The 14,018-nt window shown below is 41.1% G+C and overlaps 1 protein-coding gene across 2 annotated transcripts; it reads left to right on the top strand.

Annotated features, from left to right (window-relative positions):
- The first annotated feature begins 1,336 nt into the window (after positions 1-1,336).
- Positions 1,337-13,770, top strand: LOC146654879 (polypeptide N-acetylgalactosaminyltransferase 17-like). 2 transcript variants are annotated; one of them, XR_014907355.1, is made up of 7 exons: positions 1,337-2,397; positions 2,897-3,014; positions 6,780-6,965; positions 7,135-7,304; positions 7,617-7,712; positions 11,203-11,364; positions 12,369-13,770. XR_014907355.1 is itself a non-coding variant. In XM_085381018.1 (5 exons), the coding sequence occupies exons 1-5, from the start codon at positions 2,165-2,167 to the stop codon at positions 7,660-7,662; spliced, it is 753 nt and encodes a 250-aa protein (XP_085237144.1). In that variant the 5' UTR covers positions 1,337-2,164; the 3' UTR covers positions 7,663-8,430. The 2 variants fall into 2 exon arrangements, 1 of the variants encoding a protein (XP_085237144.1); XM_085381018.1 differs by lacking the exons at positions 11,203-11,364; positions 12,369-13,770 and having other exon boundaries at positions 7,617-8,430.
- The last annotated feature ends 248 nt before the right edge of the window (positions 13,771-14,018 follow it).

Here is a 14,018-nt window from a genome sequence, read left to right on the forward strand (position 1 = left end):
TACGACTTAGAGGCGGATATTTGTTTTACCAAATGGACAATTGCTGTTGACAAAACTCGCCTCATGGTTGACTCTGAGAAAAAAACTCTTTCCCACAGAGGGGAATAAACTTATTCGAATATGAGCTTTTTTCCACTAAGGCTTATTTTATGGGGAGATGTACGAAATTATTTACCGGGTTACAAGCAATGATAATATCGGCTGTTGACTCCTCATTTTCATTTTCTGTCTATTGAGAAAACCCAGTGTAAAAGTAGCTAAAAGTAATGAAGAAAAAAACTTTGGTCTGACAAGGAGCAGGCTGCGCAAAACCTACCTTATAGATGTTTTAATAATAATAATATTGTTTTGGGGGGCGCGTTATAGGTTATAAGCATTGAGAAAAAACTGATATCTGATATCTCACTCCTCCTTGACCCGCGGTGTGTGTGTGTGTGTGTGTGTGTGTGTGTGTGTGTGTGTGTGTGTGTGTGTGTGTGTGTGTGTGTGTGTGAAACAAGATCGCCTGTCACGGCAATTATGGTTTGTTTTTTCAGTCCCTTGTAAAAGGGATTCTCAAAAGGAAAAGTAGTATTCAAAGAAAAGTATTCACTAAGGGATATTTATTCATTTTTACACATACGGGGTAGGCAGCCTGTAGGTTACAAGCGGATAGAAAGTTCTTCTTTTCATCACAAGCTATGGTGTAGCCTAAAAATGCAATTTGTTGCTAGGCAGATCATCTTAAAGGTTTTTTTTACTGCGTCTGTATTATAGGAAAATAAAATACTATTGAAATCTCTACAGGAAGTCACTCTTTATTCCCATTAAGAAATACAGAGAAAATCGTCATAATATTGAAACAGAATTCAGACTATGAGTTTGCGGAAAACTAGCTGCCGCTCTGTCTCTCTATACAGCACAAAATCAGCTGCTGCATCACCGCTGTGCTTCAGGAACCAAACCCCTCCCCTCATGTATATGGAACATGACGCATCAGGTCTGAAAATGACTAGACAATTCCGGAGTATTTCCGGAAGTGTCATAAGGTCCGGATCGAGGCCTTCCTTAGTAAATATGCTGTATTTGAATATGGCATATTCAAAGCCTTCTTCTTTGGGAGAGCAGATCTCATCGGACACAGGAGAGCTGCTGGGCTGCAGAATGAAATCCATCTTGTGTGTCTGAGGCTTAGAAATTGTGAACTCCTCCTCTCTGCTTTTATTCTCCTCCCTCTAAAAACTTTTTTCTTTTTTTTTCCCAACAACAGATGGCGCGCTTCCGGAGGTTTACCCCCCTCCCTTCTCAGGATGCAATTCGACACGCTTAGCGACAGATGGCGCGCTTCCGGGGTTCGCCCCCCCTTCTCCGGATGTCGGGGGGTTCCCGCCCCCCCCTTCTCCGGATGCAATTCGTCACGGTCATTACTCGCTTCCGGGGGGGAGGGGCGAGGTCAAAAGGTCATGATTAGGGCCATCAATCACTTCGGATTAAATTTTGTCATAAACCGTATGGGAGTATCTCTCTACTTATTCATGATAACAACAATGACAATAATAGAGCTTTGGGTATCAGTGTTAAAAGAGTGCTACAAAGTGCAAAGAAACCATGGAAAGAGAAGACAAAGGATAGCTGAAGCTGCATAAAAGGAAGAGCCAAGCTATTTCACGCCTGAGAAGTTTTAAAATGAGACACTTGAGGCTGTGGGATCAGGTTGAACGGATTTTATTTAAAAAAAAACATCACAAGCACACATAAAACACACACCAAAACAGGACCCCTCTTGGAGAACTTGTCGTAAAAGTAAATTTTTAGTAACCATAAAAAATGAAGGTTTTGTACTAATTCAAAAAAGCTGAGCGCTTGGTGGTGAACTGAATCAAAGGCTAAATACTGTCAAGAAATTAGCATGCAATGAGGGACCTTATTAACCCCGCTAAGACAACTGCCACATCCTGTTGATGTCTTTTTGTGGATCTCATTTTCGAGCTCAGTGCATAACTTAAGGTATACCGTGCAGTTCTCTCACTGCCCCCTGCAGAGCTCAACTCGGCTGAATCAAACAGAATTAGTGATAAAACTGGGACGACACAAGGAACTTTCTATTTGACTGAAGTGGATGAAAAAAGTGGTGCTCTTAAAAGATGTTATAAACTTTGTTTCTGCACAAAGTAAAGTCAACTAAATGTGTGAGTGTGTGTGTGTTTGCACTTTTTTCAGGTCAGAACCAGTTCTAGCTAGAATAAAAGAAAACCACAAGAGGATTATCTTGCCGTCAATCGACAACATCAAGCACGATACCTTTGAGGTGGAGCGCTATGAGAACTCTGGCCATGGCTACAACTGGGAACTGTGGTGCATGTACATTAATCCACCCAAAGAGTGGTGGGAGGAGGGAGACATGTCTGCACCAATAAGGTATGCCAGCTTCTCCCATTTAAACGTGAACACAGATCTCACACTTCTGAGATGTATTTTTTTCCACTTCTTTAAGATTTTCAATAAAACTGCCACCAAGTTCTTTTTTTAGTTTTGGGGAAGATTAGGGGAAAACAAGAAAAAAAGCTCCTGATGGGAAACCAGACTTCATTAAAGCAATAAAAAAATTACAGCCTAAATTAGAGAGTGGTGAAAATAGGATTTTAATTATCTGATTATCACCCATATATTTGTGTTAAATTGGATTTCCTTCCATTCTTTAATTAAAAATAAGAATAAATTGCATGAGTATGCACAAAAATGTTTAGATTTACCCTCCACATAATAGGCTGAAATATAAAGTGTGAAACTTTGCATAGTGGAGATTTGGGTTGTAGAAAAGTACTCCAAAATAAACATCAGATAAAGCCACAAAAAAACACATTCTGGTGTTTGCAAACGCTCAGTGTCACATGATAGTGTGTTTTCCTGGCTGCAGGACGCCTGCCATGATTGGATGCTCCTTTGTGGCCAATCGGGACTACTTTGGAGAACTCGGTCTACTCGACTCAGGCATGGACGTCTACGGAGGGGAGAACATCGAACTAGGCATCAGGGTTTGTGTGTCACCCAGTTTCCTCTTGTTCCTGCTCCCTCTTTACCCCTGTAGGTTTTAAGTGGAGCAGTGGCCACCGTAGCGTGGCACCACTGATGAGGCCCCATTAAGAGTCCTGGAGGACCAGTCCTGTGTGAGCAGCTCACAGCAGGGCAATGGAGATAAATAGGTCACGTAGAGCAGAGCAGGAAGGTTGGAGTTTGTTTCTGTACATTTTGAGAGATTGGAGAGTCTTTTGTTTTTCTGCAAGGTTATTAGATTTTTCCTGAAAAAATAACGTCAAACATTTTCACAACCCGAGTGTGTTGGCTTTTATCCAGCAAGCTAAACAATCAAATATTTTTAGAAAGACAAAAACGGTTGCCTTGTCTTTGAGTTGACTTGGTCATAACTTGAATCTGAAATGGAAAGTTCTTATATCTTGTCATCAAAAATATCAAGATTCCCCCCAAAATTAAGTCTAGATAAGTAAACGTGTACAGATGCAATAAAACAGCTAAAATTCAGCTTCAACGCACCTATAAATATATTACAACTGCTGGAGATGAAGTATTAGCAAAGACATGAATCTAGCCCACAATGTCACATCTCAAGAACCACATTTCTTTCTGTTCCTCTTTTACTACAAAGCAGTGGGACACATATCCAGAGTTGCCCTGCGACAACAACATTTCTACATTTCACTACAACCCTTACAAGAGGATTGTTTGGATGTGTCCAGGGAGAAGGCCCTCATTCAGAGAAACTCTTTCATAACAAGCACTTGAATCAATGACTGTTTGGGTTTTAACAGGATTCTTGGGATAATGAATGTTAAGCGGTAGATATCAGCACCTCTATGGGGCAATTTTGCATGGTTGTTGTCCAACATCTTTTACATGAAATCATAGTACTGCTTATTTATCTTAGAGTGTGGCAGAGAGCAGTAAAATGTTTTTTTTTGGCATACCCTCTGTTGGTTAGCACCCGTGTCCTTGGGTAACAGAAACACATAGGTTATCTTTAAAACCTATGTGCCCATTTTCTGTTTGTAGTGCTCCTTATCTGTGGATGGAACATGTTTCATATTGTTCCCAGTGTGAAGAAAGACTGACGGACCTACTTTTTATCCAGTAGGAATGTTTGTCAGGAGTGAAATAGGTTGCATCTGTGCAATTGTTTGGCGACCTGTCAGTTTGAAGTTTCTGTTACGCTCACATCACTTTGACGTGGGTTCAGATAGCTTGGATATCCATGTCTTCATTATGTTCACAGCAGAAGGCTCGTGGGTTGGACACACTCAGCAGATACTTTATTAGATACACCTTGTCAGTATTAGGTTGGACACTCTTTTGCCTTCAGAGCTGTTTTAATTCTTCATGGCATAGATTCAACAAAGTACTGGAAACATTCCTCAAAGATTGATCGTGGCATGATGGCCTCATGCAGTTGATGCAGATTTGTCAGCTGTGCATTCACGATGGGAATCTCCCATTGCGTCATATACCAAAGGTGATCTATCTGATTGAGATCCCCTGACTGTGGAGACTTTCCTGTTAGCTCACAAGAGTAGCACCTGATATGGTCCTCTGCTGCTCTAGCCCAAATTCTTCAAGGTTCACGGTTCAAAGTAATGCAAAAGTGGTTTTTAAGAAGAAGTTATCTGTTTTACTGTTGCCTTCTTGTCAGCTCAAAGCAGTCTCTGGTCGGGTCTGGTATCAACAAGATATTTTCACCCAGAGAACTGTCTCTCATTGGATATTTCCTCTTTTTTGGACCATCCCTTGGGATAACCCTAGAGATGGTAATACAGAAATATCCTAGTAGATCAGGAGTTTCCAAAATACTCAGACCAGTCCTTCTGTCAACAACAACCATGCCTAACGTGTCTTAAATCTTCTTTCTTTTCCATTTTGATGCTCAGTTCTTCTGTGAGTACCCTGCCGAGATCCACTTTCTGGGTAAATTATTCATTATGAGAGCAGTTAATCTCCTTTTGAAGCTTGTGGATGTGCACAACAATTCTACCTAACAGTGAGAGGTCAATTCAGGGTCCAGTGGTTTGATCTCACTCACAGTCCTGCATGAATGAATTCACAGCACCATGTCCTGTTCTCATCTGTTCTTCAAGGGGTTTTCCTCTGAAGCCTCTGTGTTTGTTTAAGGGCTGTGTTTTTCTGTGGCTGGGATAGTTCCTAATTGGTCAGTTGCTGGCTTTGCACATTTGTTCTCCAAACCTGCAGAGGATACCTCAGTCTTGACCTGCTGATTTTGATGGCTATCATTGTGAATGAAGTAAGGATTACAGCTAGGTCATTGGATTCCACCACTGATCAACTTAGAGATTGTAGCTACATGATGCCCTTATTTGGGCATGTCCATTTTTCCTGAGGTTGTGTAGAAGCTTTTGGAAAAAGGGATGAGTACCACTGGCTGTTTCCAGAGAGGATCCTGGGAGGAAGTTATCTTGTTCAGCTTCCTATTTCTTCAATAGCAAGTCTGCTAGGTCAAAAAGCTCTTTTTTAAAGTTTTGCATTAAGAGCTGTTTCAGTAGCTCTAGATGCACCATAACATTGTTCTAGCCATTCTGATATCATTTTCAGCTCAGCTGCTGGGTGGTTTGTATGAGGAGATAATTGATTCAACCTTCATGCTCTGAGGTTTCTTTTCTAAACCACTTCACAAGCAGGTGAAGCTCTTCTGCTGCAGTTAATTCTTAAACCTTTAGCACCAAAAATGAATGATGTCCAGTAGTTCTCCACTTTATCATTATACTTTCTTTGACCTCTGTTAATGAGAAGCAACAAAAGGAACGAATCTTGGTCAGGAAGAAGAAATACTCTTGTACACATTTAAGGCTATTCATCATCTCTCTCCTCCATATCTCTCTGATCTGGTTCAGATCACTGCCCCATCTCGATGTCTTAGATCTTCTTCTTCCCTTTCTCTCTCCGTCCCTTCCCCCCGTCTTGCCACCATGGGGAGCAGGGCTTTCAGCTGCTCTGCTCCACGACTCTGGAATTCCCTACCTCCTGATTTAAGAAATATCTCTTCCATCTCTCTCTTTAAGTCCCAACTCAAAACTCACTTGTTGTCTTATGCTTTTATGATTGTGTAAACTGCTTGCTTTTATGCTTCTTTTTTTATTCTGTTGTTGTGTAGCTCTTGGGGCTATGCTAGCATTCATGTCTTATTGTTCTGGCCCGCTGTCCTACATCAAAGCTGGGAAATAGCATGGTGAACTGTAGAAGATGTTTTGGCCACATCTTCAAGCATGACTTGTGCTTCTGACCGTCTCTTCTTGTTGATCTTTAATGACATGCCTGGAATCATCATGGTGTATTCGCTGACTGGGAGAGTGCTCTGGATGATACGTTGTCACAGCAAACAATATAAGTAAAAAAACATGCATTTATGTATGTATACTCACAGTTGGAGCTTAAAAGTTAACCCAGTGCTGAAGTGCCGAAAACCTCAGCTCCTCTTGATGCCCCTTAAGGTTGGCTAGAAAAAAATGAATAAAAGCAACAATTAGATATTTTTTATATAACAGAAAACAAGAAGAAAAACCGAGAAGGACTTCTAAATGTACAGATTTAGCTTTCATTAGTTCCAGCACAAAGAAAACACGTCCTTCCAGGTGCTCTATGCTCCAGCTGTTAGCTGTAATTGACTTTATAAATCAGGACATCGCGGCGACTGTGCATCTGCCTATTTATATTTCCTGCTGCCCAGCAGCCAGCAGTATATTATTGTGAGCTTTAATTCATACTCCTACTACCCACAGGTGTGGCTGTGTGGAGGCAGTATGGAGGTGCTGCCTTGCTCCAGAGTGGCTCATATTGCACGAATGAAGAAACCTTACCACAGTAACATAGCTTTCCACACACGCCTTAATGCCCTGCGTGTGGCAGAGGTCTGGATGGATGAGTACAAGTCCAATGTCTACCTGGCCTGGAACATCCCCATGGAGGTGAGAACGGCATTTTTCTGCACCAAGACCTCTCTTAGAGAGGATGCTGTCAGTCATGCTTGTCTGTTTGTGACTATCAGATGTCCATGTTCAGAGCCAAACAGTTTTTCTTTTGGTTCCACAATTTATGTAGAGACTTTAGGCATAATAACTTCCTTTGCTCTTGCAGAACCACGGTATTGATTACGGAGACATATCACAGAGGGTTGCACTGAGGAAGAGTCTGCAATGTAAGAGCTTTCACTGGTACCTAGACAACGTTTACCCAGAGATGAGGAGGTACAACGATACGCTGTTCTACGGTGAGGTGAGCCATGAAGGACAAAGACACAGGAAAAAGTAAGTTTGTAGATGTAAGATCTGATGTACAAATTAAACCACTGAAATTAAATAAATGATACTTACACAAAGTCCTAAGAAACTTGTATCTCCTCCACAGACCAAAATATAACAAGAAAGCAGGGACTCAGACAGCATGTACATCCACATCTTCTCAGCTGTTAATAGAAAATAAATGAGATTTAGAACTTTGTCTGATCCACACTGACACATCCTTGTTTTTAGCCTTTATACATTTTTAATCGGTAATTATTTTGGGGAATATTCATATTTTATGAATTAAGTCTGACTCTTTTTTTTTGTGTATTTAAGGTCCGCAATTCTAAAGCAAGCCACCTGTGTATGGATCAGGGTGTGAAGGAGAACCACACAGCCACCCTGCACCCATGCCATGGGTGGGGTCCTCAGGTACAACACTCTTCCTCACCACCATACTAAAGAGTATACTCCATCTTTTTCCAGTTGCTTTGCTTTCTCATGAAAACATACAGTGAGCTTCTCCGGTGATGTGATTTGCAGCTGTGTCTCAATCACAGGCTCAGCTGAAATCCTCCAAGGAGCGAGTTCTGCTGTCAGAATAAAATTGTGTCTTGCACTTTTTGTGTTGAAGCCCTGAGTCAGCCAGTGTCAGCTCTTCATCCCTTCAGCCCTAAGGGCCTCTCTTTTTAGCTCACAGTGGTAAACAGGTGCTTTAGGCAGAAAGTCAAGGCTTCAGTGGTAAAATGCTAAAGGAGCTAAAATTTCAATTCAATTCTGGAAAAATGAGTGCCGCTGATAGGTTTGTAGCTTGAACCCATCCGCTGGAACGTTAAAGGCAATATAATTACACTGCAAAGCAAGACACGAAGTAGGCAAGCTTCATGTTACTCGTGCACGGGAGAGAACCGGACAATCGCCGTTCCTTCGCTTGGCCCCAGTTGCTCTCGTCCGTCCTCCCGTACCACTGTCCTTTTATTGAGGTTACATGAATATGCATAAGTTCGTTAACATATGACGTCTACATACACACAAAGAGTAATAAATTCAAATTCAAATTTTATTTGTCACATACACAGTCATACACAGTACGATATGTAGTGAAATGCTTGGACAACTGCTCGTGACCTAAAGAAAACAAAAAAGGAAAGGCTATGAATAAGGTAGGAAATAAATATGAAAAATTAAAAAGGGGTAAATTTAACTAGGAAGGAATAAAATATAAATTAAGGTTAAAAATGAAATAACTGTACAACACAAATTAGAATGAAGGGTAAATTTAACTGGGAAGAATAAGATAAAATATATAAATTAAAGTTGAAAATAAAATAACTGTACAACAAAATACACCAATACACAGTATAGAACTATATAAGAATGTATGAAGAAATCTAAATATAAATAAATATATACACAATAACAGCAGCTGTACAAGTATTAACCGGAAATGAAGAATATAGTGACCAGTGTTGTGCAAAAACAAAGTCCAGAAAGTCCAGTGTGTGTGTAAGAACTGTATGTGTGGGTCAGTACTGTGTGGTGGTGTGATTGAGAGACCGTATCGCCTGCGGGAAGAAGCTCCTCCTCAGTCTCTCTGTGTTGGTCTTCAGGGAGCGGAATCGCTTTCCTGACCTCAACAGAGAGAACAGTCTGTTGTTGGGATGGCTGAGGTCCTTCACGATCTTCCTGGCCTTGGTCCAGCACCGCCTGCTGTAGATTGAGTGCAGGTCAGGGAGCTCGGAGCGGATGGTGCGCTCAGCTGACCGCACAACCCTCTGTAGAGCTCGTCTGTCCTGCATGGTGCTGTTCCCGAACCAGGTTAAGATGTTTCCCGCCAGGATGCTCTCTATGGTGCACGAGTAAAAGTTCCTGAGCACTTTGGAGGGCAGTTGGAAGTCTCTCAAGCGTCTGAGGTGGTAGAGACGCTGACGGGCCTTTTTCACCACGGTGTTGATGTGACAGGACCATGACAGGTCCTGCGTGATGTGAACTCCGAGGTATTTGAAGCTGTCCACTCTCTCCACTGGGCACTCGTTGATGACGGGGGTCTGGTAGTTCCTCTCCTGCTTAGTGCTGAAGTCCACTATCAGCTCCTTTGTCTTACTGACGTTTAGAAGGAGGTTGTTCCTCTGGCACCAGTTCTCCAGATTCCTAATCTCCTTCAGGTAGGCCGTCTCGTTGTTATCAGAGATCAGGCCCACCACGACGGTGTCGTCAGCAAACTTGATGATGGTGGTGGAGCTGGTAGTGGCCACACAGTCATATGTGTACAAAGAGTACAGCAGGGGGCTCAGAACACACCCCTGGGGGGCTCCAGTGCTGAGAGTGGTGGAGGCTGAGACATGTCCGCCCATCCTTACTGCGTGCGTGTGTGTGTGTGTGTGTGTGTGTGTGTGTGTGTGTGTGTGTCTGTGTGTGTGTGTGTGTGTGTGTGGACTGCTGATCAAAGGGTCAAACATCCTTGGTCAGGAAGAGGGTAGCCTCCCCCTCACCCTAGATGGTTCATCCTAGATAACACGGTGAGGAAGTCCTGCAGTTCATCTAAACAAAGACTAGACTAGAACAGACGCAACTACGTTAATCCTACCATAAAACAATAAAACACGGTATGACCTCTCATGCTCCCAAAGTGCTGTCTAATACACACACAGTTTGCAGACTATCAAGGATCAAAACCTCTACCAATCTACAATTAATTACAAAACTCTAAGCATATATAAGTAAATATTTCTAAGCATAAATGACAATCAACAATACAAATCTAACAGCCGCATCACACTTTCTTCACAAGACATGCTTCAGTTGCATTTTTTAAAGTTATCCTTTTGATGGAACAAAAAGTCTTCAGTTTTTATTAGACCACCAGTTTTTCACACTTGCACTTCCACGGAGATAAAAGCGACCCCATGGTGTCTTAGCGTGGGTTCTCTCCAGGTAGTCCGGCTTCCTCCCACAGTCCGATGACATGCACGTTAGGTTAAATGGTGACTGGCTGTAGGTGTGTATGCAAAACAGATAAAGCACATAAGTGCATAAAATAAAGTGCGATATGAATATCTGTGAAAAGATGAATGTAACTTGTAGTGGTCAAAGATACTAGAAAAACATTTTAATAAATACTCTGTTCTTAAGAAGAAGCAGTGACATCTAGGGACCACAAGTGGGATTTTTTAAGATTTTGAGTCCAAACGCTGTTAAATCACCTAACTTTTGTATGATGTACTGCAAACAGGATGCAGTTACTCTGCAAAAAGACCCAAACTGGGCTGACTGGGTGGTTGATGGAAAGCTTTATCTTTATATCTTTTGCAAGGCATTGCAACCACTATTCATGCTTTGTTAGGAACAGAATGCGATATAAACAATTTCCCAATCAGTCTTTATCGTCAGCACACTCAAAGCCTCAGAGCTAGATGCAACCAAAGGAACTGTTTTATCTGCACTGCTAAAGTGGAAATTACTATTAATCTGAACGAAAAAGCTGAAGTGAAAGACACAAAGGTTAGAAAACAGAGCGGGAAGAATCTGACTCACTTCTGCTTTTTCTTTCTGTCAAGTTGAGAAAACTGCAGAATTTGGTGTATATAAAATGTTAGGGCTATATGTGGGTTAGAACTCTGCTGAAACAACACTGTGATTAGCAGTGATGTACAGGAAAATCTTTGTGTTTAGCACTCAGTGAAGAACAAAGACATGTTTTGCCTCTCAGCAGTATTGGGAACAACACCATCCTCTTGTTCAAAGCAGCAAAAAAAAAACCCAACAGCTTGCATAATCAAGGAAAATTCCTGCCAGGTTACCTTCAACTTGTACATCATCACATACTTATTTCATCGTTAGCTAATAAAGAGAAGAGTATTCACTCAGCCAGTTCAGTAACTTTCCGTTTACTGTATGTGTGACGTATCTGTTTTCCTCTTAGTTAGGACGCTACACTAAAGAAGGTCAGCTGTTTCTGGGACCCCTAGGCAGCACTGGTGAGGACACTCGTTGTGTGGTGTACGATCAGATGAGCAACTTTCCTCAGCTCCTCAATTGTGAAAAGGTGACCAACGTGAAACAGAAGACATGGCATTTCTCTCAGGTCAGAAGTGTAAAGAAATCTCTTTTTCAATGATATAACTGAGTGTTTATAAGAGAAACTAAAATTTACTGGCATAGAGTTGAGAGGAAAAGTATCTATATGTCAGATTTTAAAAGGGACCTATTGAGCTCATGTCTGGGTCCATTCTTTTTTCTCTTGGACTCTAATATGAGAGTAGCTTTGCATGAATCTTCATTTCTCTCATACTCAGCATTGCTGCAGCCCCGTAGTTCATGCTTTATCTGACAGAACCGCCTTTATATTCCGAATACCTCCGTTGAAGCCACCTTTCTTTGTGTTAAAACCCTCACAAACAGAAGGTTTTAACACCGGGGCCAGTAGGACTTCACAGATAGATCTGTCTGTTTGTGATGACTATATTAGGATATCATCTCTGCTATTACTGAAATCAAAGCAGTCTGGTTAACGGGGATTATTTGCACATAAATTGAGACTTTGGCTATGATTAATATGAACAATAACTGTTGTAAAATTATATTTATGCTAGAAAATAAGGGGTCCTCTTAAGACAACTAAACCCAGACTGCTTAAAGGGTAACAAGCGACTCAATATACCTTTTACTTTGGCATTGATTCTCTTTTTCTTTTAATGTGAAAAACCTTTTGTAAGTCAATTTTCTGTTGGTCTTTTAGTTCTGTTTGGGTAACCTTTAAAAACTAAAGAGTTACAGCCTGTAGCACGGGAAGAGGAGAGCTTGAACAGTGATGCTGCAGACCTTCTGCCACATCGATTCTTTGTCACACAGCAGGACAAGCAGTGAAGAGTCCTGCAGACGTAGAAGTCTTAGGGAAATAGGGAGACCTTACTTATTTTATATAGATGTAAGGTAAAAAGTTAGTGCCATTTGTTTAAGAAAGAGGTTGCAACAGTTCACATAAGGCCCGGTCTGGTTACATACTGTTCTGTCACCATCACGCATTGTTCACAGACCATCTGTGAAATCTGTTAAAACCAAAGTATTGTATCTCCTTCTGCCTTGCAGAACGAATCGATCATAAATCGGGCTACTGGACGCTGTCTGGAGGTGGTGCCGGCTAATGTTTACTCCGGCCACCTGCTGGTCCTGCAGCCCTGCTCGGGGCAGAGGTGGACCATCAAGAACACTATGAAGCAGTGATCGCCTGGCCAGTTTCATTGGGACCAATTACAAAGGCTATTTCCAAGAGCTGTCACCTGACGTTACCTTGGCCAGTGGACAATCAATGATGCGGGGGCTCCTTAGCTTTTGAAATAAGACTCAAAAATAGATGGCTTTAAGGAGACGAGTGATGAGGTGGTTTGGAAACAATTGATGTTTTTTTGTTTTTGTTAGTTTTTTTTTAAAAACATGGACATTCAACGTGGTGAAAGTTTAGCATGAGGACCATTTCTCTATATGAATTTTACAAACTTTCAATGTGATGTTGCCATAATTCCTGTGTGCCACTTCTTTACAGTGTTTAAGTTTTAGTAGACATTTAATCGACCAAAAGCGTGTTCTTTCTTATGTGAAGGGGAAAAAAAGTTTCCATCTTCCATCAGTCTTTCTGCAATATTTCATTCATTTTGTGCCACGGACCGGCCCTAAATAACTAAAATGTGTTCATAACACACGGGAAAAGACACAGGGGAACTGAGGTAACGATAAAAACAATAAATATGAACGATAAAACGAAGAAAAAAACCCCCGGTAAACCATAAATTGCACACCTGAACCTCAACACTCGCGGCCCGGTACCAAACGACTCACGGACCGGTACCAGTGCATGGCTCGGGGGTTGGGGACCGCTGGTCTATGGTACTTAGAAATTAAGGAATGGCTACTCGTGACAGGAGAAAATTTTACACAGTTTAGCAAAAATGCCTGAAAAGTGATTCTTATGTTTTTCAGAAAATTCAAATCCTTGTAAATATTTATAATTTGAAGAAAAATATGCTAAAAATATTACTTGGTGTACTTTTTTTTTCAAATCACCCCAACAAGGACTCTGGGCTAAATCTCACTTCTATGTTTTATGGATTCTGACTTTTATTGCTATTTTTCCACCAAGCATTCTGTAGCATCAGATGCAATATATCTCGTAGCATGAAGTACTGTAAGCAGTTGGGTACAAAGTTTCTTTGCGCTAAGTTAATTTATTTGGTTAACTGCTGTGTGCCATAACTACTGAAAACCTAGTCAAACATAGGAAGCACTTTTTTGGACAAAGGGTTGGAACATGAACGAGAGAGGAGGATTGAATCAGGAATGCACAAAAGTACCAATAGTGGAAATGCAGGAGGCCTTAAAGGCTGAAATTATTAACGTACTGAGATGTATATGATGTCATATATTAAATTGCATAAGTGTGATCAGCTGGATTTTTGCTCCCAAGATTGTCTTCCAATAAACAACTGGTTTCCTGGGTTGTGCTTTGTTACTGTGTTTTAGGATACATCTGCAGTCTTTAAATTTGTCATACTTTAATTAGTATGCTTATTTTTTTCAGTTTAATTTTATTTTCAAGCTTGTTTGTAATTTTTTGCTGCTAAACTCATGCTTTATTTTGCTTTTCTGGACTATAAATAAGGTAGAGACAGCAAAGATGAGCTACCATGCTGGCCTGCTCTCCTTTTAACTGCTCCATCCATTTTCATGGTTGTGGTCAAAATA

Source organism: Rhamphochromis longiceps, linkage group LG14 (genome assembly GCF_057381845.1).
Source record: "Rhamphochromis longiceps isolate RC_006_pf linkage group LG14, R_longiceps_female_GT1.1, whole genome shotgun sequence".
Taxonomy (NCBI): Eukaryota; Metazoa; Chordata; class Actinopteri; order Cichliformes; family Cichlidae; genus Rhamphochromis; species Rhamphochromis longiceps.

Excerpts from the sequence above, each read along its gene's own strand:
- LOC146654879 (XM_085381018.1), top strand. The coding sequence starts at position 2,165 with ATGTGTGAGTGTGTGTGTGTTTGCACTTTTTTCAGGTCAGAACCAGTT. Across the intron at positions 2,398-2,896 it reads GACATGTCTGCACCAATAAG|GACGCCTGCCATGATTGGAT; the intron begins GTATGCCAGCTT and ends TCCTGGCTGCAG. Across the intron at positions 6,966-7,134 it reads CCTGGAACATCCCCATGGAG|AACCACGGTATTGATTACGG; the intron begins GTGAGAACGGCA and ends TTGCTCTTGCAG.